Source organism: Ictalurus punctatus, chromosome 9 (assembly GCF_001660625.3).
Source record: "Ictalurus punctatus breed USDA103 chromosome 9, Coco_2.0, whole genome shotgun sequence".
Lineage (NCBI taxonomy): Eukaryota > Metazoa > Chordata > Actinopteri > Siluriformes > Ictaluridae > Ictalurus > Ictalurus punctatus.
The window spans coordinates 9982501-10010000 of record NC_030424.2 but is presented as its reverse complement, the minus strand read 5'-3'; the positions used below and the strand labels follow the sequence as shown (position 1 = coordinate 10010000).

The window sequence follows — 27500 nt, the reverse complement described above, 5'->3', positions numbered from 1 at the left end:
CACCTTGACGCTTAACCGTGTGCGTCAGTTCTCTCCGCATCCTCTCTTCCTAGTGTGAAAAGGACTGTCTAAAGTTAATTATCCTCGTAATACATAACTCATCGACAAGCATGATATAATGTGCAGCATATCCATTTTTGAGTGACTTGATTTTGTCCATTCATGCTTTAGAAAACGCACAGTCAGGGTTGTGGCCCAGTTTTTCAAGTGGCACTGCAAACTTGGAGCCCCAGTCTCGGTCAAACACAGCACTCAGCTGCCCCAGTAATGTGTCTCCAGGTGAGGGGGACTGCGAAACATCTTGGGAAACCACCAACCCGACACCAGCAGTGGTGTTGAAGTAGTCAGCAGACCAGTTAGAGGTACCTGTGAAACACAAACTTGTTAAATGTCTAGATTTGGAGCATGTCATTGGATATGTCTGATGAGGATAGGATATAGATTATATAACAGAGTAGAATTTATTACGTTGATATAAAAAATGAGAAAAATATTGTACTGTTTTGATTTTTTTTTTTTTAAATGTCATTGGGAAACCTGTAAAGTGGTAAATTAAACATCTTGGAAGTCTGTAACTCACCGATGTATCCCACGTTATCTGTAACCATATATTTGTTGTGATTTACTCTGGTATAGGGAATGTTAGTCTCGTTACCCTCTGGAACAATGTAGAGTCTCTGTGGAATGTGAAAATATTGCATTCGCATTGACCGAAGCCCAAATTAGAGCTGAAAAGTCATTAGGATTCTAAATATACGATATATTGATCTACTGTGAATGTAGCTGAAGTGAGAGGAAAAACATTAGAGACTCCACTAAACTTTCTGTTGATCTTACCACTTCTATCCTGATGTTGTCCGATGCAGAGTTCAGGGCGTTGAGGGACTTGAGGAAGGGGAATACGGCGGAGTCGCTGTCACGGCCACAGCTGATCAGGAGACGCAGTGTAAGGTTCCTCTCAAACACTGACCCTATTAGTGCATTTTCAATAACTGGCCAGTACCTAAACAATAAATAAACACAAGCATGCTGTCCTTTTTTAATAAATAAATACATACATAAAGATCCAAGCAAGTTTAATCAAGGTTTACCTGTGATGGTGGTAAAACTTGGAGGCAGGAAAATATTCCATAACCGCTACATGAATGAACTGCTCTGCCTGGCTGATCAAGGACAAAATGGCATCCAGGTCTTTGGTGCGCGAGTCCGGACAGAAGGCAGGAGGAGAATTCTGAGTTAAGGGGAAGAAGGGACTTGTCAGAGGAAACTGAACCTTTTATGCCCAAAATGTTAAATAATAGATGTTAAATGTGTTTGAAATGTGTTTATCATCAGGGACGTGCACAAGTCTACACTATATGGGCAAAAATGTGTGGACACCTGACTATCGCACTCGTCGGTGCATCCCATTCCAGATTTAGTCCCCCACCCCTACTCTGCTGTTATAATAACCTCCACTCTTCTGAGAAGACGTTCCACTAGATAGTGGAAGGTAGCTGTGGGGATTTCATCCGGATGAGGACGGGATTCCTTTTAAATCTGACTTCTCGCAAGATTTTTGCTGTGTTAAAACTTTTGCACAATACTGTATGTATATATACACACACGTGTATATATACATACAGTATTTAATTTATTAAATTGTATTTATTAAATTAAAGTGTATATATACATACAGCATTTAATATATACACACACGTGTATATATACACACATATACATGATGAGGAGGCAGTCTACGTTCTTGATCATCCCAAACGTGTTCAGTGGGGTTATTGTCAGGGCTTTGTGCAGACCACTCGAGTTCTTCCACTCCAACCTTGCCAAACCATGTCTCCATGGAGCTCACTCTGTGCACCGGACCCGACACGGTCATGCTGGAACAGGTTTGGGACTCTTAGTTCCAGTGAAGTGAAATCTTGATGCTACAGCATACAATGACATTATAGACAATTGTGTGCTTCTAACATTGTGGCAAGAGTTTGAGGAAGATCCAAATATGGGTGTGATGGTCAGGTGTCCATATACTTTGGGCCACATAGTGCGTCTCATCTTATCCAAATAATTACTAGGGATGGACAATTAAACATTCATGTTGTTAGACAAATAGTATTTGGAATATACCGACATGGGGAAAATATATATATATATATATATATATATATATATATATATATATATATATAAAAACACATAATACAACACTGATGCTAGATCTAAGCTAGAATACACAAACATGACAAAAAAAAACAAAAAAAAAAAAAAAGTGTGGTCCTGTTCATCTAGCACTCCACTGTTTGGTAATATCATCATGAGACAACATTATGCCATAGTGCAATAATCAGCTGCCTGGATTTCTTGTGACCACACTCTCAGTCAAATTATAAATTGCACAATAATGCACAATTTATTTTATTTTTATTCAGCATTAAATAAATGACTGATTCCTAAGATCTAAATATCAGTGACCATCCCTAATTTTTACTTCAGTAACCAAGCAATGTGTCACTGCTATTACAGGAAAAAAAAAAAAAAAAGGCAATCAAAACAACAGAATATTACCGAGATGTAAACTCTACTGGGCACATCGCTAAGGTTCACATGAAGAGGGTGGTGTTTGTTGATGGAAGTGTCATAAAAAGGGGGCCAGGGAACTGGGATCGTTGCATTGCTGTGACCCATATCCCAGTAGGACTGGAAGATCTTCTGGAGGTCTGTGGCCAGACTGGTGCAGTTGTATATCACCACGCCAAGTTCTTTCACCTTCAATTAAAGAGAGATCAAATAAAATAAAAAAAATACATCAGGTTATTTGGTTTCAAATATGCCATCAAACACATAACTGATACTCTGGTTTGTCTTTTATACCTGCGTTAATGCTCTCCAGTCCATGTTGGCACTGCCGATGTAGATATGTCTCCTGTCCACAATCCAGAACTTAGTGTGAAGAACTCCTCGGGTCAATCTGCCAAAGTTAATCCGTCTGACCCACACTCCTATATAAAGAAGCAATGAGAATGTAAAGCTTCGTAACAGGCACAATGCAAAGCCATATGTGAATGCAGTAAATCAGCATATGCACTTCATGACCATTTTCTCTCAGGACTTTCAGGTCTGTCGAGTCGGTCGCCACAGAAGGGATGCTGCTCACAGCTCTCACGGACACGTTTCTTTTTGGCAGTGCTTTTAACTCTTCCAGTATGTCTCTACCCTGCGGCCCAAACACACAGAGAATGAACAATGCGTTAATTTCAAGCTGTCACACTTTATATTGTGTCTATTACTAAAGAGTATCTAATAGCAGTCTACTAACGTAATAGACCTTACACCACAACAGTGCTGAATTCCTGATTGGTCAGAAGGTGTTGATTCATTTCTCAGCTTAGTAGCAGGCTGTGTAGTTCAAATCTCAAGTTTATATTCAAAGCAAGCTTTCTAATACAATTTTCTTCTTCTTTTTTTTTATCGTAACCGCTTTTACACAGGGACTTATATGGCAGATGCGTCACAAATATGAGTAAAAGATGATGGCACTGTCGATATGACGACGTTTTCTGTTAGTATTTTTGAAAGGAGTCTCCACTGTCACTCGACTGTGAGTCAGCACTTTGTATCAGAGGTAAAGCTGTAAATGTAGGGTTCCTAACATTGTAATATGACAAGCTGCATTTTATAAAATTATTTTTAAGAGGAAAAAAAAAAAAATAGCAGAGGCTTATAGATTATAGTTTATAGCTGTAATACCGTAACAGCTTCAGGCTTAGTTTCTAGCTTTATAATTCAAGAGCAGCTGTTATAACAGAAGTAAGAACCTACTTGTTTTGCAGATGTTCAATAACATTATCAGTAAATAGATGAACTGTATACCATTCATTAATCGTTTTTAAAAATGTAATTTGTTGTGGAATAAAGCAGAACGAAAACTCTTCACGACATGCTGTTATTGGAAAATACCCCATTTTGGGTTGATTTGTTTCAAGCCACATCACACCACTTGATTGGTTGATTAGATGTTCCTGTAGCGTGGTGTGCAGTTATTCATTCAAAATTACAAACAAACCCAATACAAAACAAAAAAAAGGGAAAAGAAAAAAAAGGAAAAGCAAGATAACTTAACTAGACATTTGTAGAATATCCCATTTGTTCCTTAGTGTAAGATGAACAACTACATGATGGCATTAACGCATCATAGTTGCTCTTCCTACAACACTACAATGATGAATTCAATTTCCACGAGCTAGATATGAGCCAGTCTGAGACTGACACTATATAGCAGGGTCACTACTCACAAACTGGTCAGTGGAGGACTTGACGCCGATGTCTTCACCAGTAAGAGACCAATAGAATGATGCTATATCGACTTGCTGGGTTGCCGTAGACAGAAGGTCTTTCCATGCCTTGTACAGCGGTACTCCAAAAGTGGCATTGGTTCCATAGTCCATCCATAAAGGAATAGTCTCAACCAGATCAATCCTGTCCAAAGGAAAGTCACATTTGTATAAAGAATAAAAAAAATAAAAAAAACATGAACAGACCACAACTGGAAAAATACACTCAATGGAGAAATAGCCCGTTTGATTTGATGGCAATGAATGCATTAAAAGCAATATGAAAAGTCTGACTGTATTTATCTGGTACAGTATAGTGGCCTGATGAGTGATGAACAAAATCCTTCAGCTGAAATTCCACTTTGCTTACTACATGCTGAAGATTTCACATCAGCAGAAAGCGCGCCTGATGATTTCTGCAGGAATATGACCTCACCTGCACTCCCCAACATGATCACATTGTTCAGCATGTGGCTCTGGCTGATGTGTGGTGTTCTGGGTCACAGTGTTGTTAATCTTTTCCTCGTTTTTCATCTCCTCTAGCAAAGCAATGGCGAGTAAGCCCCCTAGGATAATCAAACATCCAGTGGCCAACAGCAATGTTTTAAGTCCACTCAAGCCCTGTAAATGACATGACCATAGCTAAGAGTAGATATGAACCAAACAAAAATTCAAGACAAAAATCATCCACTACGATAACGATGAAACCAAAAATTATACTCTCCTTACCCGCTTATTGGGAACATAATTGTCATGTAAAGATTTGTACGGAGAGGACAATTCATGGACCTCTTGAAACGTAGACGCACAGGATCTGCAGAAATTAAAAGGTCGCCTTAATCAGAATATATTTAATATCCAAATAAAAACAACAACAACGACCTTTTTATAAGTTTCAACGATTACAAAAATGAACAGAAAACTTACGAGTACATGGTAACAGCAGATGTCTGGCGTGCCTTTTCTTTTCTGTGAATCGGTCACAAGCGATAGTGTAATATTTACAGCCACCAGAGCCACTACTTACTCTTCCTCTTTTCAGTTCTGCTTTTCATCAGATGTACCCAGAGTGCACCTTGGGTCAATACATCGGTCCCATTTTTTTAATTATTATTATTGAACATCTTATACCCCTCCATAACATGCCTTAAACAGACTGTTCAATTGTTCATGTTTCACACAGCTACATTTTATCGAACATACACGCATACGGTTTTCTTTACTATGGGATATCTTTATGTTCGTGTTTAATCTCTGGGAAATTCAACCAAATTCTCTGGGCTTTCCAGAGACCACATGAAAAAGAGTTGAACAGCTTTGCATGAGTACTAGTTGTTTGTGGGCTCTCCTCATTTCATTTTATTGAAAAGAAAACAAAAAGTCCCTTGAAAGTCCCTAAGTGAATTTACTGCATATAAGACTATCAGATAAAAGTCTATGATAAAGTTATACCAGTTAGGAAAATCGAGCACAAATTATTTAGATTCAGTTTAATTTGGGGAAAAAAAATATCCACAGATTTACATTGTATACAAAATAATTTTGAGAAGGAAAAGAAAAACAAAACAAACATATAGGTAGATCATGATCAATGAAGATCGTACATTTTTACAGCACTGCCTCGGAAAGGCTTTTTACATCAAACCATTGCATACATTTGAAAATGTAGTGCTAGAATGACAAAACAAATCGCAACCAGTCTGAGGTGGTCAGACGGTTTTTTTCTGTATTTTGGCTTTGTGACGAAGACACGTTCTAAATCTGGATAGTTTCAGTACCTGACAAATCAGGTTTCAGAAATCTGTGGTCAGGATTGATGGAAACTGAACCTTAAGAAGCCGCTTTGTTTGTCAGAGCATCCATCTCTCCTAAAACTCGTACCAATGATGCGTTTCATATTTAGACGGATTAAAGCAGGTCGCAGATAACAGTGTGCACTTTTGCAGGGTACAGGCTGAACTCTCAAACCTTTCTCACCTCATCTTAACCAACAGCGTCTATTAATGTTTTAAATACATTCTGTAAAGGAAACGTCTTCTCTTCGCTATAAAAAGGAAGTGAAAGCGGTCTGATCTTAGCGCGGGACCAGAACACAAGACACACACAGACAGTGTAAACAAAACAAAACAAAAAAAGATCAATCCATACAAACTCATTCAGCATTTATACATTTATACTGGACGTCACATACCTTATAAAGAAGGTCAAGCGAGCCGTTACACAAAAACATTCATAAGCTGCTATCAGTGGCAGCTCCTAGAAGACACTACAGAAATAATAGTAGCATAGTTTCCTCAATGCCTTGATTTGTAAGTTTCTCTTTCCCTTTCCCAATGGATCTCATATTTCTCAGTAAAATGAAACCGATCACGGATTTACTCCGTTTTAAAATAGCAACACAGCTGGGACTGCATATTTCCATTGTACATTGACGCTTTGGCATTATTTAACAAGTGATGGTCTTATTGTTTCTTTCGATTCTATATATAAATATTTTCATATTTAAAACCAACAGGCACACAATAATTCAAAGAGCAAGGAATGGCCGGTATTCTGCTTAACTTGTAAGGTCTACAGTCATCACGGACAAGAAGAGAAGGGCAGAATTACAGTACAATTCAACTGGTTTGGTTTAGTGAATTTACACAGACTGGCTTTCTAATGTTCAACAGAAAAAAAAAAAAAAAAAAATCAAAGGAATCAAAGTGCATACTTCACTATTTGTGACGATGTAATAAAGAAAAACAAATACATCCAACGTAATACATTCTTTAATGATCGGGTCATAAAAAAACAAACAAACAAACAAACAACAACCAAAAAACACCCTAAGTAAAGTTTTTGCTTTTTTAAATTACTTTCCCCATCTCAGATCGATCATTGGGGGAATAACACAATGATTCAACTGAAATACAGTTTCATTATAAATATTATACAGTACAAGTACGACACCCATATACAAAGTGCCTGTACCTAATCTCGCAGTACTCCCAATAACCAGCTTAGTATTCTCAGTCTTGTACTGTCGTGCAAAAGGTGCTCTTTCACTCACACAGGCATGCACATACACACGCACAAGTGCAAATGCGCACATTAATACCGAACCCCAGTCTTAAGGCCAAGTCAAAAATGGATTCTCACAGCATTGGTCAATAGTGTATAAATGAGCAGCTTTAGTAGACATGGCATACAGAAAAGTAGGAGACGAAGGACTTCCTTACTCCCATACTACAGAACCCTACCATCATTCCCCCTACCAAAGCGTCGAGCACCGGCTGAGGATCCTGCAGCCCGCTGAGGAGCAGCGGCTCTCCAGTCTCTGGAGGAAGCTCTGACGCTGCTTAGACCTGCTGAAGAGCGGCTTAATACAGGCGAAGACTTGACCAGACTGACATTTCCACTGGGCTCGATGACTGTGTTGATGACTGCAGAGGAAACAGATGGGGATGATATTGCTATTTAGCCAAAAATTATTTGGTATGTTCGATTTATACTAACAGTGCTGGTGAATTCTCGAATCTGTTGGTCAGAAGCTGTCGAGTCGTCTTCTTTAACACCACAACTCTGACAGCAATTCCAATCATAAGTTTATATTAAAGCGCTCGCTCGTGCTAATACATTCTTGTTTCTAGTTTTAACAACTCGTACACAGGAACTTGTACGGCAGGCAAAAAAAAGCGTTATTTGTTTGTTATTTTAGACCGAAAATTTAGGGAGGCACCGAAATGAAAATTCTTGGCCGAAGCCGAAACCGAATATAATGAAAAACTTGGCCGAAGGCCGAAAACTGAACACGTTTCTTCGATTACAATTCAATTGAATCAATTACAAAATCTACAATTTCAAAATATTTATTTAACACTGAACTTTTTTTTTTCATTCCAGCCGGCACAGGCTACCAACATGGCACAATATAACTTTAAATAAATATATGAGTAAAATAAAAATATTTTGATGTGGTCATCTTTGAGGCCCCCTTGAATAGCCGATGTTGGGCCTATAACTGACTGCTGAAAGAATGGAACACTCTGTAGCCTACATTAAAAAGTGCATTGACAAGAGTGCAGAAAATGGTTCTATTGGGTTCTATACGGCTGATTATATTGGGGAGATATACCGCTCGCGTCCCTGTACACCGCGCGGAGTATTATAGTAGATATAGTATAGTTAGATACCTTGTTAATGTTATGTTCCCTTAAATAAATACGTCTTTACCTGCTTCCGTACTCTACTCCCTTACGTCTCGCGACGTGACAGAATACTCCGGAACAGAAACCAAACAAACACACGTGTCCACAGTAAACAATGCCACGGTTGTCAACATCCGAAGAGCATGCTCGCGTGCATGCGCCCGCCCCCTCATCGCTCCATGCGCGCTGCCAGAAGTGGAGCTCGTGAAATTCGTGCGTCTCACTCTGGTTGCTAGGCTGTTTGGCACGTCAAACACGTCATTGTTCGGTCAAATTTATTCCCACCGAATATTTATTTTAAACACCGAAAGTGCTTTTTTTTTTTTGTTGCTATTTTCGGCCGAATAATTTCGGTTGCCGAACATTCGGTGCATCCCTACAGGAAAATATATAGTTGCTGGTATGGTGAAGCTTTCTGTTAGGAGATGTTTATTTAATATTTAAGGGAAGAGCCACAAGGGTATTGGAACAGTCACACAAGAAAGTCTTCAGGACAGAGGAGCTTGTGTTTTCTGGTTTCTCAATAACACGACAAGCTGCATTTGTTCTTCGTCTTATTAACTTTAAGAAGAAGAAAAAAAAAAGTGAAGCTGGTGAGACAACAACTGTTTAAAAACAGGAACTAACTTATCTCGTGGATGTTACGCAACATTAAATGTAATTATAGATTAAAGCATGACGTATCGTTCCTTTATAAATGAAACATTTTAATCACTGGCAAACTGCTGTTGTATCAGAGAAAGAAAAAGAAACACTGGAGGACATGCTGTGGTAAATAAATAATCCACTTCGGGGTGGTAACGACCCCCTGATCACCCCAACTGGTCATGAAACAGCACTCCACATTATCTTATATTCTTTACATATTACACTCTTTAATTGAGTGTCCAAGTCATGCTTGAAAACCACAAAAACGAGAAGTGCCGAACATGATTCACTGACCTTCTAACCGCTTCTGGATTCCCCTGAGATCTCGGATAATAGACATTATTTCCTAAATAGAGAAGTAATGTGTTAAGAATCTAAGGGAACATGGATACATCTCCAGCAAATAGATATATTGATATATATATATAAAAACATAAACAAACCTTGTTTGGACTTTCCAAAGGTGGAGAATCATCATCAGCATCGAGCACTGTTTCTATTTCCTCCCACACCTCTTTCTTATTATGAAACAAAAGCCTGAAAGCATACAGAATGAGAATGATTTAAACATCACCAAGACAACAACAGATGCATTTATCAGCTGACCATTCTCCACAGGGTGGAGCTTTTAAAAGCTTTTCATAGTAAACAAAAAAAAAAAAAGCAGCACGACCGTGGCTGTGTCCGAATATCCTTACTATACAGTTATCGATAAGCAGTATGCCAAAGGAGTAGTATGTCCGAATTCTCAGTATTCATAAAGGCGAGAAAATACCCGGATGACCTGCTGCCCTCTACCGAGATTTGCTAAAATTGTATTCCCGCTTATACGCTTAACACAAACTTAGAACGTACTTGATCTTCTCAGTCAGTTGCTCAGTGTTTTCTCGAATAGCCATGGAAAGTTGGGAGACAGGATTCAGCATCGAATGATCCATAGCGACCTGAAACCGAACAGAAAGAATGAAGTGCATGCCGACAGAGAATGTCGAACAAAAGGACAGAAAGAGAGTGACATGGGGACAACGATGGTCTGAGAAAGTTAAAATACCTGTTCCTGTTTCCAGCTCTGGTGTTTGAGCCCTTTATCACTAACGGTCTGGTCAGGATTCCTGCTCATAGCTGAACTTTGTCGAACTTTGGAGTAGTTTAGGCTGGTCTCAGGAATCTGTTGCCGTAACTGTAAGCCAATTAAACCACGAGATAGATATACACATCAGTGTATCCCGTCTGATGAGAGCAGGGGTGTCGGGTAAAAAATCCTTCAAATATTCCGAAAATGCTAAAATGTGTATAAAACATTTTATATATGATAAATATCTGATGTCTGAAATGATGAGACAGACACACACATGCATAATAATAATAAAAAATTATCTATAAAAAATTAATAATGATTCCCTCCCCCTCGACCATCCCTCCTCGCTGACCTGTCAGCAGCACGTCAATGTCAGTATGCGTAAAAGTGTGTGTGTGTTTTATCCTAATGATTAGCGTGTGACGATGCACGTGTAGTGCAAAAGAATATGGACAGGTTTCTTAAAAGAAAAGCTCGAGATGCTTCTAGACCATCAACTTCATCCTGATGCAGCGGTCTAGCATTAGTGTTAGTGTAGGGTGCCACAAATCTTTGAAAATTATCAAAGGGTGCCATGATTGAAAAAATGACATTAGATATCTGTATATAGCACGAAATCTGTGTTTTCCCGCCCCCTTTTTATTGGCAGGATATAATCGACCCTGATTATAGGGTGGTTTTAAACTATTGACCGATAGCGTGAAAAATTGCCTTTAATGGTTGATACTGATCATCAGTCAATACATCGGTGCATCTCTACGTAACACACACAAATGTTAGACCATTTCTTGTATTTAACCAGGAAGTGCCATTAATAAAAAGCATGGTTTACAAGGGACAACACAAACAAAGGGAATAAAACAACTACACAACAAAAGCATCTTGAAGAACAATCTAGAACAATTCTACAATGACTACAGGAAAGAGTGAGAGGTTTACCTCCTTGCAGCTAGATACAGCAGATGCAGGTTCCGCAGCATCAACGGGGGCAGTATTCGGAGTTTCACCGTCGCCGGCAACGTTATGAATTTCCTGGGCCAGGATGGCCAGGTCTTTAGCCAGGTCCTGACTCAGCCTACCACAAAATAAATACAGCTGGTTTAAAGTAAATAAATTGTACACCATTACAGCACAAGTAAGTGTTGGTGTTTATCTAATTCATTTCATTTGTCTACCTATATTCTGGTGTTTAGGCCACAGAATGTTAATAAATTGTGCACAATGCTTTTTAAATCCCCATTTCATCCTATTTCAACTCTCCTCCATCACATGACGGCAACCAACCGGGAAGGGTGGGGCTAACACATGCTTCTTCTAGGACACGTGAAGCCAACCTCTACATCTTTTCAAAGATGCTCTTGCAGCATCACAGGGCAGAGTAATTTATTCATTTAAATGAAGATGACTAATTGAACACATCATAAATATATCATTCATTTAAAAGCTGCAGTACGGAACTTCTTTCGGTTAAAATGAACAATGCACAGCTTTGCGTGGTTACGTCACGTCCGTAAACAGACATAAGACGAGCCTGATACTATATCGTGTGTGTGTGTGTGTGTGGGGGCTGAGGATTGTGGAGTGTACGTAGCTTGTCCTTACAAGACGTGCTTTGAATCTGGACCATTCTAAACACGATCAGCGTTGACGTCTGGGGAATCAGCTGTTGTCAAAACCAAGAAACCGCAAACTGAAACCTAGAGCCTACAGTTCTAAAAGGTAAAACAACAGAGCCCGTGCTAAAACGAGAATCAATATCAGCATGGCTTTTGAGAGGTGGTGAAAACTCTCGCGGAGAGAATACTGTGCAGAGATGTGGTTTTTTTCTTTCTGCTGAACAGGCAAGACATTTCAGTGGCTCAATAGGTAGCTAGCTAACATTAGCGCACTTGTTCGCTTGTTTCAGGTTAGGTATCGAGTTACCTATGGGCTTTTTTTTAATCTTTTTTTTGCTATGGTCAATGTGGTAATTGCACTTATATTTTGCTAACAATGAGAGAGAGCAACTCACCTCTACTCCAAGAAAACCGTGTCCGCTTCCACCTCCGTTGGCAAGTATTGGAGCTAACATACAACCCACTCATATACCTCAAGCCAACCCACACGTATACCGCCATCCATACCATCACGTTCATCGGCACAGAGCCGAAGCACAGCTCGCGTAAAGAATAAATATCTCCGCAAGTAACTTGCAGTTTTATGTTTCAAACAGAGATGGCGACAGCGAGGCAAAAGTTCAGTACTGCAGCTTTAATTCAATGAAATATCGGGTAATCCATCGGTCATGTCAAACACCAAATCAACTGTCAAAATGGTTGATAAAGTGTAAGAATCCCTTTTTGACCAGCTTTTGTTACCTGGCAATCTCTGCACTATGAGTTGTCCAGTTCTGGAAATTGTCACTCTCGTGTCCCTCCCCTTCAGAGTCTCTGCTTCTGGACGGAGGCCGAACCTGGTCAGGAGTCTGGATTCTAGAGCTGTGCAAGGCTCCTGAATGGTGGGAGCGTTTATGTTTAACCATGCTATAGTTAGATTCATATTCATCCTCTGAAGTGGAGGCGTAGTCTGAGCCCTTCTGACGTCTCCTGGAGCCTTGCCCCAGGGAGTTTCATTAAGGAGAGAGAGAGAAACACCAAGGCAAGTAGAAGTAGTAATGAAAGGCACAGATGGAGAAGGACAAGAAAGAGACCAAATATATGAGAAGACACCCAAATGACAGAATGCCAGGTTACACTGAAAAAAAGTGGGTTTAAAATGACCACAAAGTGCTCACAGTCAGTTGTCAACTATGTGTCAGTCCGGTGAAAGTAGCACTTTAGCTGGTATTAATGTCAAACTTAAATCAGCGATAGAACCCCATTCAATTAGTAAACTGGAGCACAAGTTTAAAAACTCTGTTCATTATTGGCTTAGTTGTGCAAAACAAAGCCAGTAACGAACAGATTTTAAAAACTTGTACTAGTTGAGCAAAACAACAAGTAGCACAAAATCACTAGGTCAGGGACTTATTTATTTTTTTATTAATCCACCGGTAGTATAAAGGATTCAAACCATGGTAACACTATTTTAAGGAACATAAGGGGTTATTTAAGGTCTTCATTCATAAATACATGTATTATTACATAACTGGAGATCTGTCGTATGGAAACGACTAATAATGACATTATTAGTCATGACAATGTGCGATAAACACTTGTTAAATTCTTGTTATACAAACTAGTGAACATAACTTACATTCACATCTTTTACATCTTTTAGTTTCCAAGTAGTGTAAAATATGGGACGTAAACTGACTTACTAATAGACGACTGACATTCTACTGGAGAATATGGAGCACGTATTAAAGTATCAGTGACTGCAGTCGCTTGACACTAACTAGAAATGAAAGGTGAATTTAAGCTATTAGTAAATGCTCAATAATTTGTAGATCAAGGAACGCGGGTATTTAAGAATAAAGACTCGTACACAAAGTCCTGAAGTGAGCGGAATTATATAAATAACAATAAATACATCAACCCTGAACGTGTTCCTTAAAATGAAGTGTTCCCAGTACCTTTTCCAAACAGAAAACTCCCCAAAAAACTTAAATGAAAGTAGATAAAACTATACATGTGTAGGGTATGAAAACATTTTGTTTTGATAGATATATATATATAATTAGATAAAATGGTGAGGTCATACTCACTGGCTGTACTGCTGGTATATTTTGCGCTGCTGGATCGCCCACGGATGATTGGTTGCCTGCCCGTTGTCCCAGAACCCTTCTGTGTACCAGTCTTGATGTCAGGTACTGAAGCCTTACGTGCTGAGAAACCAGAATCTGCCTCTGAGCGGTTGGAAAAGCCAGTCCTGACAGCTGAGGACTCCGTGTCACTGGGTGTAGTGAAAGAGCTGGTTCTCCTTCTGGGCAGAGCCAATATGTCCAGTCGAGAAAGCTTTTTGCTCTCCTGGGTTTTGGCGGAAGACGAATTGGCGTCCGAGTTTTGAGAGGTACGGTCAGTCTCTGTACCATCGTTGTCGGATGCGTCGCCGAGGCGGGCACGGCGCAGCATGGACGTCCTTGTAGGCTTTGGCGCAGAAAAGCTGCCAATACGAGCTAGTGCTTGGGTCACTGTGCCCTTGAGGGTTCTCCTAGAGCTTTCGTTCTGAAGTGGGATGGTGTACTTTCTATGAACAGGTTGGGTGCCTGACTCTTGGTCTGAAACAGCATCAGACCAGTGATGCATGGTGGAGCGCTGAGAGGTCTTCCCTGATTCCTTATAGTTACTGTCTGCTGAAATGTCCCTGCACTTCCGAGACTGAAGATTTCCCGACAAATTCTGCTCTTTAGCACGCTGACTAGCACTTTTTTTCCCTTTCAGTAGCTCAGAGACGATCAAAGGCTTTTTAGGGGCAGAAGTGCCAGAATTTTTACTACTACGCTGACTAACGGTGCTGGATGTGTCTACATCTGACTCCCCAGAAAGCGACTCCTCCTGAGCGCAGGGGGCACGGTTGTGCTTCTGCGCTTGGAGTTTGGCTTCTAAAACAGCGAGCGAATTCTCGGTCTCTTTCAGATAAGACTGAGTGTCTTGGTTGCACACACCTTTGAATGCATTTGTATCATTGCTAGATTCTGGACTTGAGATATTGGGCAATTTCATAAAGTGAATGTCGTCACTGGCCCGATGTTTGGTAAAGCTCTCTTGTCTCATGAGTGACGCGGCGTTTTCCTTGCATGTAGAGGCATCCTTTCCAGGCGGAGAAACGCTGGAATCACCGGACTTGCGGCTGCTGCCTTGCTGTCTAGTTAGAGTGGCTGTAGAGAACTTTGCGGTACAATCTTGATCCTTTACCATTTTGTCTGCCATTACATCTTGCTTAGATGATGTGTCCGCCTTATCCTCAGTGCAAATCCTTTCTGCTTTTCCAGTGCTAGTTTTCCTACCCAGCTCTATGATGGAACCATCATCTGACTTGCTAGCATCACTCAGACTGTCAGGATCTAGATCAGCTGAGACATACAGTTTCTGATGATCTTTTTGCAGTGAACCTTGTATGTTCCTCTCCACATAAGTTTCTGGCTGTACATGAATACTAGGTGGGGGCACTTGCCCCTCCCCTCTTGTGGGCAACTGAGGTAGAATTCGTCGTGCTCTGTAAATCTGGCCGTCGTCTGCCCCTGTGCTGTCGTTGGTTCGGTTATGCATAGACTGAGGGATAATTTGTCCGACTCCTGAACAAAAACAAATCAAAAGATTAAAATCGTTGCTTTGAATAAAGTGTGCCGAAGTAAAAACGAGCAAAAATAAGGACGTCTTGCTGCTACCTGAAAGATCCATCTGTGTAGAAATGTCGATTTGTCCTGAAATTGGACCAGAGTCTGAATAGCCGTCAGCCAAACTAGCCCAACGTGAAACCCATTTAGCGTTCCCAGTAGACAATCCCTTCGACGCTGCCTGTGAAGTGGAGGGGGAAATAAAAAAATTAAAAAAAAAAGACTACATAGATGCCACAACACAAATCAGATCCAGTAAAACGTGGTCATTTCTAACTGATTCATATTTAGCGTCAATGTTCGGCAGCCTGTGTTAGTTGGAATCAAAGCTATTCTATTTTGCAGTAATACTGATTTAGATCACCGTGTTCACTACACACTGTCAATGAAACAATAAAGATGCCAACCTGAAAGTATTTTTCCTCTTATTTAGCTAACCCATCACCAAATAACCCACGTGAAGCAAAGAAATCAAGACTAACACCAAATCACAGAAATTGCTTTGAGAGGATCCCAGAAGGAAAAAGCAGCTACAAAAAAAAAGCAATAACAGAGGCCAAGCACCAGATGATAGTCATGCCTTGATGTAACTTACATTGTAACTTTCCTCAGCATTAAAAATTAATTAATTAATTAATAGCCCAATGAATATAGCTCAGATCATTGCCTCTACAAAGTAACCAGAAAAAGTTTAAAGTTGTTGGGGTTTTTTTTTTTTTTAAACTGAAAACCCCACTCTCAATAAACGTGTCGGTGTTTCTGCACTTTCACGTGCAATTATTGATTTAATGGGATAGCTCCCAGAAGTGCAGACTCAGCAAACACTGAAAGTTTTTGTCAGTGAGATTCAACCTAAAATAGATAAATTACTGTTATTATATAATATTGTTGGTTTGACAATATGAAGCTATATGAAGACTCATGGATTGCATTCCTTCTGTTAACGGGTTAAGACTGTAACGTTCGTCGTATACAGTAGCTCCAATGGGAAACTAAAGAATGATTGAATACATTAAGTGTAAGTGGAAAAATGTGTAAACGTTCATTTTAACAGAGCAAATCCTTCGCAGAGGCAATCGATATTCTTCATGGATGCTTGGCCCCCTTGAACCATGGAAAGAAATCAGTGGGAAGTTAAGCCAATGGCCGATTGGGTTTTTGACAGACGACCCCATATAATTACTATTTAGAGCCCAGGTGTAATGTTACCTGTGCTGGACCTGTGGCTGGGTCCCTATAGCCTGGATTATGACCCAATGTTGGGTCAGGATTATTCTCACTAACTGGAAGGCTATCCTGGGCCTCCCTGTCACCCTCTACAGATCTATACACTGATGCTCCTGAAGGCTGAGTGCTGTACTCAGGGCACTCAAGAACACCAAACACCTGTCAGGAACAAAGGATGTGTGAGCTGCCATGGGCTGGCAAAAGGTTTGACGGGCAGAACAAAATGTATAATTTGACATAACTTTGATGGATAATAACATAAGTCAAATATGATTTAGATTTAAATGGGTTACACTGCAGACATATCTTTGCCCTCAGATTTGTTTCAGAACTAGAACTAGTGCCAGCTTTCTGCAGAAATGCCAAATAAATTACTTGATATTGAGAAAAAAAAAAAAAGAAATAGATAAAAATACAACAAGCGGACTGGAGCTAAAGATCAATGGCCTAGTAGACCTTTTAATTATTTGTAGATTCTATCTTGAGGTTTTTAATGTTAAGTGTTTAAAAGTCTACTCGAGTCACTGAAACTCAAAAGGCACCATGATCACCTGAATACTCTGAAGAAATCCAGAAACAAATCTTTATGCGATCATGTTCGTATCTGAGAAAAACATGTGAAACGTTCAACCTGAACCATAACGGACGATACTAGCGAAAATCTCTCACATGCTTGTACTGAAGATCATTTCAACACACTCAGTACCGTTTGGCTTTATAGCATACGGATGAGGAAGAGGACGGGTTCCCTTTTGAGTCTGGTTCCTCTCAAGGTTTCTTCCTCATGTCATTTCAGTAAGTCGCTGCTCATTATGGGTCTGAATCGATATCCAGGTTTTTGTGTTAAAAAAAAATTTTTTTTTAAATAAATAAATAAATAAAAAGCGCTATATATATATATATATATATATATATATATATATATATATATATACATAAAAAAAAAATTGTAATATTAAAACATGCATGTCCACTGGCAAGATATTATCTCCAGTTATGTATGACATGCTAATCAAATTAAGAAATTAGCTATTCATTAAATAAATCACTTAGCTTGGAAACTTGGGCAAGATCTAAATAAATAAATTAATGTGTTATTTAACACTGTAACTGTCTGGAAACATTACCGATATGGCGTCAGAGTAACAATGTCACTGTAACCCATTCTGCTTGGTCAATAACTTTGGGCAGGTTTGTTGCACTGAAAGTCTGAGCCCAAGAAGAAGGAAATGCAAGTATGAGAGCAAAGGATGGTACATGAGCATTACAGATTTGACACAAGCAAATCCACAAGCAGGGGAAACATGAGAGCGCACATGCATTTTTGCATCAGAGCTGAAGAAATTGTGTCTGTGAGCAAAATGTGTGCTCAGGTTTTGACGGTAAAAAATTGAACCATTACGGTCTCACCTTGTAAGCTTGGGTCTCACATCAGACTAACCAGTGGATTCAAAAAGGTACATACCTGATCAATCAGGTTTCGTGCCTCCTCCACCTCTTTATCAGGTCCCTCTGTCTCAATGGTGTAGGTGCCAGCATCACTCAAGGTGTCGTCCTCTTCTTGCCTGGGACCTTTAGGGGTCTTCTCATCTGCGCAACTGGTAGATATGGGTGTAAGTAGGGGTGTTGATGGTTCTAGCTGTTGGGAAGGGGATAAGACATGAGTCTGATCCATGGCTGAGGGTTGAGACTGGGAAGCATTATCTGCTACCGCTGAAACAATGCTGTAAGCCTTCGAGTATGTAGAGGATGGAGACTTCTCCGACTTGTCTGTGGAACTGGGTTTTGACACCGTGAGAAACTCCGTGCCAGTGAGAAAATCCAGTGCCACTCTGGACTTGCGACCCACGCTTCCAAATGGTCTCGAGGACGCTGAGCGAGAAGAAAAGTTCGAAGCACTGCCAAGAATATCACTCTTCTCTCTTCTCAGTGATCCAGCCCTCTGAGGACCATCAGAACCTTTGAGAGGAACAGTGAACCTCTGAGTGGGTGTGTTCTGTACAGCTGAGGAGGTCAAACTCTCTCCAGATTGAACAGCTCCTTTTGTCTTCTCTGTTCTTCTTTTAAGGGCCATGTGGAATTCTGCTGGAGACACGCTATTAGTAAAGGACTGAGAGCGACTCTTGCGTACCTCATTATCAAGGAAATTGATGACAAACGCTTGCTGGGGGTCCTTTTTTGGCTGATTTGGACAACGTGGTGTGGAGGTCATGGGAGGTTCCTCTCTCTCTGGAGGAGTGAAAAGTTGTTGGGGGGTCAGCTCTTTTGAGAGGTCCTGAGGATTTGAGACAGGATCTTCAGAGTCGCTTTGTGTCCCATCCTCATGATGGTGTCCATCTAACAAAGACAGTTGCATCAGCATGACTCAGTGGGGTTTGCCTTTTTCAACTCAGTGTGACACACACCGATCATCCATAACATTAAAACCACCTGCCTAATATTGTGTAGGTCCCTCTTGTTGTACCAAAAAAACTCTGACACATCAAGGAATGGACTCCACAAGACCTCTGAAGGGGTGCTGTGGTATCTGGAACCAAGATGTTGGCAACAGATCCTTTAAGTCCTGTAAGTTGCGAGATGGAGTCTCCACGGATCGGACTTGTTTGTCCAGCACGTGCCACAGACGCTCGATCGGATTGAAATCTGGGGAATTTGGAGACCAAGTCAAGACATTGAACATTGTCATGTTCCTCAAACAGTTCCTGAACAATTTTTGCAGTGTGCATTATCATTACATTGTTGCAGACCAAATACACCCCCTCATGGCAACAGTATTCCCTAATGGCAGTGGCCTCTTTCAGTAGGATAATGCCCCCTGCCACACTGCAAAAATTGTTCAGGAACTGTTGGAGGAACATGACAAAGTTCAAGGTGTTGACTTGGCCTCCAAATTCACCAGGCAACTGACAGGACTTAAAGGATCTGCTGCTAATGTCGGTGCCAGATACCACAGCACACCTTCAGAGGTCTTGTGGAGTCCATGCGTCGACGTGTCAGAGCGGTTTAAGTGGCAGAAGAACAATCTACACAATATTATGCAGGTGGCTTTAATTTTATGGCTGATTGGTGTGTCTGTTGATATGAAAAACCATTTCAATATATTTGTGAAAGAAGTTTTACAGAAACAGTTTTAGTTGCTTTGCTAAAATGTCGAGTTATGGGGAATGAGTGGAATTTGGTTTTGCACATTGCTGGTTTTGGGGCATATCTTAGTGAACACCGAGTTGTTTTTGGTAACCCTGGACACCCGACCAGTCAATCTCATAAATTTGAGCACAAAGAGCTACTAAAATCAGTCCACAAAGGAGATTTTACAGACGTTGCAAATGGGAGCATTTGCGCCCCCTACTGTTGGGATTGAAACTGTTTTTTTTTTTTTTTTTTTTTTGCTGTTTGTTTTTTTTACATTAATTTTAAAAAACAAAAAAAAAAAGGGGTTCCCAAACTAGGGCTCCCAGCCCCGCCCGGGGTCACTTGATTTGAGGTCATGACAGATATTAACAATTTCATCTTTAATTTTATTCATTAATTTTATCAATTTAATATTAGACGCGTCGCTGAAATTATGAAAATTATTTTGAAAATCGTCACATTCAATCAAGCCACATCTGAATGAAGAGTGCGCGTGCCATTTATCCCCCCACTAACCTGACACGATGCAGTAGGACAGGAATTCTGCAGTAAAAACAGACAAATTTCCACATCCATCTGTCTCTGCTAAATAAACTAGCATTGTATCTCAAATCACATACTTATGTACTATTCTAGACAATTATTAAGTACCAACACTAACTGGTTTGGCTATCACAGTTAGTGTTTGACTTGTAAAAACCTCTCAAGTACCCGTCAAACATACATAAAGGTCTGACATACGTAACAGTCTTCTGGATTTTCTAGCTTAGTAAATACTAGGGCTGCAAGTAACAATTATTTTCAGAATCGATTAGTTGGCCGATTATTATTATTATTTTCAGATTAATTGGATTGGGGGGGGGGGGGGGGGGGCAAACTTCCAGTACCATTTTTTCATATATTTAAAATAAAATCCACAAACAGAGTGTTACAAATATAAACTGAAGACTAAATGTTTCCACAAATGTTTGTCCAATAATATAAGACTGAAAAGAACCCAATACACACAGACACACACCAGAATATATCATTCATTTAGCACTGTAGTTTAATTCTGTGCTTTTTTTTGCATCTATAAAATGTAATACATAAATTCTTTATATATATATTTATGCATTACTTTTTATGGATGCACAAATAGCACTGAATTCTACAGTCCTAGCAATCCCTGGTTGATTGGTAGAACCAGTCATTAACCAGGGATTGGTTCAAATACCAGGTTCAATTACATTTTATTGTTGGTGTGACATTTAATTTGACTCTCTGAATTATCTTTTGTGTATTTTATCCATCAATGCGACACTTGAATTTGTCTACCACTCAGGTTTTTGCAGATCATCATTTCATTTGTAAAAATACATTTAAAATAAATCCATCAATGAACAATCATCAGCTCAGCTAACATGATTTTGGGAATGCACTCGAATAACCAAATTGATTCATTTTAAAACATCTCATTTGAATATATTTTGATACATAAAAAAATATATATATATATATATATATATATATATATATATATATATATATATATATATATATATATATATATATATTATATATATATATATATATATATAAATGTATAATAATATATAAATATATGTTATTTAAACGTTTTTAAAACTTTCCTACGGACCTCCTGCAATTACACCACTGACCACTAGGGGGTCCGAATCGTGTTTTTGGAACAGAAGTAGTAAACATGCTCCGTGCTGCGCGCAGACCAACTAATCGATAATGAGATTGGTTGACTACGATTTTGATCGATTTTATCGATTAGTTGTTGCAGCTCTAGTAAATACTTTTGAATTTAAACTCAAAGTTTAAGAAACAACCTTTTTTGAAAGTCATCTTGAGTACTCAAACTTTTCCTTAGTCCTGAGTATCTCAGCCAGGGCCGGTGTAGGGCCTAGGCAAAATTTATGTTGGAGGCCCCCTCCCACACCTCTCCTATGACACGTTTTTTCCCCATTACTTAACTTGATTAAACTTTTTTTTTTTTTTTTTTTTTAAGTCAGTGTACTATAATTTAATTAGAAATTACTCAAAGCCACACTGACTAAAAATTTTAAGGCAGCCATGATTTCTTTTTGGCAGTAATTCGTTCAGTAATTTATTGACAGTAACACACCCACCCACTATTTGGGATAAACAGTTTAGCCTATTCTATACAGTAAAATGGAAGAAGAAGAAAAATACAACATTACTTTGCCAATGAATAACTACAGATGAACACTTCCTGCACACCACTTCAATAAATCACATCATCAGTGCCTTTATGGTTTTTTCCTAGCTGGGTATGGGTAGGATTTCCCCCCTTCTATTGAACCAATACTGACTATAAATATAATGATGTGTTGTAGTGCAATACCTTAAATATGCACTATATACACAAATCAACTGCTAGTGGAAATGAAAGAGACGAATTACTACGCAGAAAGAAGAGCCAATTTCTTCAAAAAAAAAAAAATTGTATGCTTATTTTTCAATAAATATGACAGTATTTATGATTTGAAGACGAAAAGGAAGTATTACGTTAGAGCAGTAATGTAAACAGCAGGATTTAGAAGATACACACACGGTTGAGGTACTTTTTTTTTTAAAGCTCTAGTGTGTTTTCTCTTTGAATACAAACTTCTTTACTTTAGTATACTGCTAGTCAGCTCCCGACGCAATGTCACTGTACACGCGAATTCAAAGTGTCTGACAGTCTCGACGCTGCAAATGACCTGTCCCAAAATGACCCTGATCGACAGAACAAGGCCCAGTTTATTTTTAGAATACATTACAATCACTCCAAAATAGATGACCTGCATGACGAGCTACACTTTCTTCTCGTGCCTCTTTACTGTAGCTTTTCGCTCAGCAGACCCTGAAGGATGTGATCGTTTCTGCGCCATCATAAGTCACTGACTTAAAGTCAGTCAGCTGGAAAAAAGTTGCATTTTTTTTTTTTAATCGTACCCCATCTCTTCATACATTCAGAGGGTGGGACCCACTTTGAAACACTAATATTCGTTTGTTTCACTACAGGTGAGTGGCAATTCATCTATATCCAATGGATAAAAAGCCTAGTCTTTTGCTACCCGTCTTGATTTTTGGACTAGCGTATAGTGATGTGAAGGATACGGAGGCCCCGCCTCCAAACCCGAGGCCCTAGGCAATTGCCTACTCTGCCTATAGGTAGCACCGGCCTTGATCTCGGCCGGTCCCTGTGACCAACCCACTGTCTATTGTTAAACGCATTATACAAATAAAATTTTAATGCACTGAACTCGATACAATGCCACTATTAATGAAAGCAATTTCCCATAATTGTGTACAACCATTCAATTTCTGCAGTTTTAATACTCACCTTTCAGAGTGTTTTTGTTTATGGAAAGGTCACTCTTGGTCGTGTAAAGATCATCTGACCTGGAATTTCTCCTCATCACGCTCGTGTCAGTCTGCACCAGCCAATCAGCCACCTTGCTCTCTGATGACATCACCTCCGTCGGCGTGACGAGTGATTCTTTGCTGGGGTTCTTACGTTGACGGAAGGAGAATTTTGTAACATGGTCCTTGATTTTAATCTTTCCAGGAGTGCAATCATCAAACTCAATGGTGAAGGAGGCATGGCTCTGCATTACAGGGGGTGTAGGCGGCGCTTTATTGACTGGCTCTTTTGTTGGGATCACCTGGACCTCTTGCTCTGTAGTTCTGGACCTTGACTGCAATTCCTTGGTGGTAATTTCAAAGTAACTTGCATCCCTTCGACTCAAGTAAACAGTCTTTCCTTGGTGTTCAGAGGAGGATCCATTAACCTCTTGTCTGGAGTCTTCCTTCTGTTTCTCTGTGAAAAGATGTTACCACAAACATCAATCTAGAAACTAGTCACACCGACCTCCTTGCTATATTCTATGTTTTAACCCAGTGCTAATTGGAATATCTAGACCCTTGCGTACCACTGTCTCGATAGCCATGTTTGCACAGCACTGAAATTAGACAGGAAAGGCCAAAATACACTATAAAGCAAAAAGCCACAAGCGCATTAGCGAGGTCAGACATTGATGTCAGGCAAGGAAAACTAATGCTACAGCATACAAAAGACATTCTAGACGATCAGGCACTTCCAAATTTTGCGGCAACCGTTTGGGTAAGACGCACAGTGACGGTCGGTCGTCCACAAACTTTTGCCCATATAGTCTACCGACGAGTACAGTCTACCATACGAGTATGAGATTAGCCTATAAAGCCAGAGAGGGCAGATTTGGATCCTGCCTCAGAAGAAAACAATGCCCCCTCATTTTGCTACAGCTTAGACGGCTGCTAATCGGTCACAAGACTGTGGTTTGCAGTTACCAGAACAGTCCTTGCTCAGTAAGCCTTTCTTTTCACCCCAGAATTCACCAGTGTTTTTCTAGAGGGTAGTCATTTCAGTGTAATGCACCAAAATGGACATAACAGCAGTAATGCTATTACAATGTTAAAGCTGTTCGTTTTTTTTGTTTTTTTTGTATAGTTAGAGAAAGGTACAGACCTGCACTACTGTGGTTGCTGATTGATTCACCGGGCTCACGCTTGTGGTCTTCATCATCATCATCACCCCACCATGAGGGCTGGCCATACAAAGGAGTGGGCTTGGAGACTGGAGGCTCTGTGAGTGACCGATAGAAAGAGCGAGATAAAGAAAGATCCAAGGACAGATATACAGAAAACCTTAGACATTCTCTAAAAACTTTCTCTCATTCCCTTCAGCATGTACAGCTTGCAACGGGAAGCACCAGCACACAAGCTGCTCGAGTTAAGGCCCAGGAAATCCAGGTATCACTGACAAACGTGAGTTAAATCCGAAAAGCTTTACTGAATCAAAAGACATTTCATTCAAATGCACATGAAATGACTTGTGGAGGGAGCAGTGCAGAACAGTGGGACACGGACATCTGTATTAACACATGCAGAGACGTTAACGTTACCAAGCTACAGCAAGTATACAAGTGCTGCTCAGACCCACATTGCAACGGCAAACTGCCCAAACAAGTTAAAAGCAGAATAATGACGTAGCACTTGTTTCACCCTCTGGATGATTCAATCCTCTCACTGTCGAAATAAGCTACACAAAAAGACAAGGCCTGTTGGCCATCACAGCTGAAATGCCATGCAGAGTCATCTCAAGCAGTGTAACACACTGACACGATGTAGCATGAATAGGAGGACGATCCACACAGACAAATAATGTACAAGAGACCCATAAATGTAAATATCATTTTAAAGTACTGTTTTATTTCATTTTCTGTGAGTAGATACCGCATAGTTGTTTGTTTATTTTTTTTTAAATTAACACCGAGCTTGCACGTGTCATTCATAACTGAATCGGGGTATGTACACAATCCGGTGCTAGCACTAGGGCAGGGCTGGGCAACACCCGAGTGTGAGTCAGCACAGTGTCTGCTCCATATTTCACCGAAACTGCTGAAGCCTGGCAAGAGATACTAGGAGTAACATTTGCCAGGCTACAAGACCATGACATATCCTTGGATGTGAAATCCATAAAAGTGGGTTCAGGTTTGAAGCCAAGATTAGACACTTGAGAAAGCCAAGCCTTGCAGGAGACTTTCTAAATGCCCAAAGGAATGTGTATGGAAGTCTTGGAAAACCCATGGGATGTCGCAGTGTTTTCAAGAAAAGAAGAAAGTCCAAAATTGGGGTTTTCTGCCCAGAACATGCTTGGACACCTGAACTTTTCAGAAACCATGACTATATTTCACCAATACAACACGGAAATGTTTTGTTGACTATCTGCACTAGCCTAGGATATCTTACGCAAAAGACCATGTTGGGAAGCTTAACAAAAGCAGTTGTTTAAAGAAATTAAAATAAAAAATTTAATTAAATGTCTAAATGTGTCAAAAACCTTGCTAGTTAAATGTGCTTTCCTCACAAAACAGACGTATGTCTAATCCAAATAAATAAGTTGTCGTTAGGCCCTTTTTTTTGTTGGTGTAAAAATTTTTTTAAAAAAGTTTAAAAATAAAAGTCGCTAAGTTGGCAACACTGGTCTGCACCGATAGCTAGAGAAAACGCCAGCTAAGCTCCGCCTCTCCCCAGCAAAAAGAAAACACAGAGAGAGAGGGAACGTGGGGTTTTTCCATTTATGCACATTCGATTTGAAAAACAATAAAATACACAGAGTACCCAAATGATGCCCTGTCTGTTTCTTTTTCCTTTCTTGAAAACAATCTGCCCCCCCCCTTCCGATCTCTCTGCACCCCCTGGATCGAGAACCGCTAGTTTAAATGATTTCGGTTTGTGATCAGATAACAGGATGTCAAAACGTCCACGATGCTCCTGCACTGCAAGTGAAATGAAATCTAGAAAAATGTCGTTTTCTCCCTTTTCATTTTTGGACAGACTTTAAAGTGTTAGTGCTACAACTTCTGGTTGAGATGCAAAAAGATAGATCTATTTCAGTTCAACCCAGCCTATAGTTTTCCAAACTTTATATACTAGCGATGGCAAAATCGGGGAGCTGGGGAAGTATGGAATATGACAGGAAACCGAGTGCTATTCTGAGTATTGTTACAGAGAAGTACAGTGTTTAATACAGAATCTCTTGAAGGTTGGGGGTGGTTACGTTCGGCACAGACTCCTGGAAGTTCACTGTGTATTTACTTTGCAGATCAATGGATGTGTCCACATGTCTGGTTTTTCAAAAACAACTGCTAAATCACTTCCTTTCTCTCATGAATTACAGTATACGCAACTAAAGCCAGCCGAAAAAGAAGACTAGCTATCAGGCTAATGACACAACGTAAATAGAGTTGTTGTTTTTTTAAAGTATATTGCAATAACCTAAAATAAATAAATAAATAAATAGATTGTGCTATGAATGCAGAATCTCATTCCAACCTACAGGACACTAAAACAGAAAACTGAAATGTTTAAAGGATTAAGAGGAAGGAAGGATATGGGGGACTTGGGGAAACTACCGTGATCACTGTGCGCATTAGCTGTACACACTTGATGGGAAAATACTTGCCCAAAATGATATAACCCGATGCAAACGGGATAGGAAAAACAATACGGATCACTGTCCTGCTGCGCTAGACGGGGAAAAAACAGTGACCCCAATACAATTCACAACTTACACCCCTCAAATTTACATTCTGCATTCTTACATCATGCTAATGGAGGAACATTATAGAACATTACATCCTGTACAAAGTACATGGGGAAGAAAAAAAAAGTTGTGGAAATTATAACCCAAGTTATCAGTTCTTACACACTATACGGCCACAAGTATGTGGACGCCTAACCATAACACTTATATGCCTGGTGAACATCCCATTCCATTCCCCCTCCTTTGCTGTTATAATAACCTCCACTCTTCTGGGAAAAGCTTTACACTAGATTTTGGAACATGGCTATGGGGATTAGTGAGATCAGGCACTGATGTCAGGTGAGGAGGCCTGCGTTCCAATTCATCCCAAAGGTGTCCAGGTCATGGGCTCAGAGCAGGCCAATCAAATTCTTCCACTCTGACTGTGGTAAACCACATACTTTTGATCATACTGATATCTTGATATTCCACAAGATTTCATTAATACATCACCGCACACATGGTTAAAACACCGTATACTGAAATGACTATACCCAGA

At 39.9% G+C, this 27500-nt stretch overlaps 2 protein-coding genes across 8 annotated transcripts in view; both read right to left on the bottom strand.

Moving 5' to 3' along the window:
• Nucleotides 1-6620, bottom strand: part of LOC108269620 (5'-3' exonuclease PLD4) — a 6747-nt gene extending 127 nt beyond the window's left edge. The window contains exons 1-12 of one of the 3 annotated variants that reach the window (XM_053682491.1): nt 6520-6620; nt 5256-5403; nt 5058-5142; nt 4765-4949; nt 4290-4473; nt 3091-3211; nt 2869-2996; nt 2563-2763; nt 1092-1231; nt 838-1003; nt 581-677; nt 1-366 (exon numbers count right to left, since the gene is read on the bottom strand). The exon at nt 1-366 is cut by the window's left edge and continues 127 nt beyond it. In XM_053682491.1, coding sequence (XP_053538466.1) covers nt 161-366; nt 581-677; nt 838-1003; nt 1092-1231; nt 2563-2763; nt 2869-2996; nt 3091-3211; nt 4290-4473; nt 4765-4949; nt 5058-5142; nt 5256-5263 — 1521 coding nt within the window. In that variant the 5' untranslated portion in view covers nt 5264-5403; nt 6520-6620 and the 3' untranslated portion in view covers nt 1-160. The remainder of the gene's footprint in view (nt 367-580; nt 678-837; nt 1004-1091; nt 1232-2562; nt 2764-2868; nt 2997-3090; nt 3212-4289; nt 4474-4764; nt 4950-5057; nt 5143-5255; nt 5404-6519) is intronic. The other 2 variants (XM_017475582.3, XM_053682492.1) reach the window with 2 other exon arrangements.
• Nucleotides 6621-7081: 461 nt separating this feature from the next.
• The window catches only part of cep170ba (centrosomal protein 170Ba), a 40584-nt gene continuing 20165 nt past the window's right edge, over nt 7082-27500 (bottom strand). For 2 of the 5 annotated variants that reach the window (XM_017475558.3, XM_053682487.1), the window contains exons 7-19: nt 24383-24499; nt 23219-23695; nt 18194-19065; nt 16711-16887; nt 15553-15682; nt 13930-15459; nt 12602-12836; nt 11184-11319; nt 10218-10346; nt 10022-10110; nt 9610-9703; nt 9461-9512; nt 7082-7753 (exon numbers count right to left, since the gene is read on the bottom strand). In XM_017475558.3, coding sequence (XP_017331047.1) covers nt 7557-7753; nt 9461-9512; nt 9610-9703; nt 10022-10110; nt 10218-10346; nt 11184-11319; nt 12602-12836; nt 13930-15459; nt 15553-15682; nt 16711-16887; nt 18194-19065; nt 23219-23695; nt 24383-24499 — 4235 coding nt within the window. In that variant the 3' untranslated portion in view covers nt 7082-7556. Of the gene's footprint in view, nt 7754-9460; nt 9513-9609; nt 9704-10021; nt 10111-10217; nt 10347-11180; nt 11320-12601; nt 12837-13929; nt 15460-15552; nt 15683-16710; nt 16888-18193; nt 19066-23218; nt 23696-24382; nt 24500-27500 lie in introns of those variants that run through there. The other 3 variants (XM_053682488.1, XM_053682489.1, XM_053682490.1) reach the window with 3 other exon arrangements.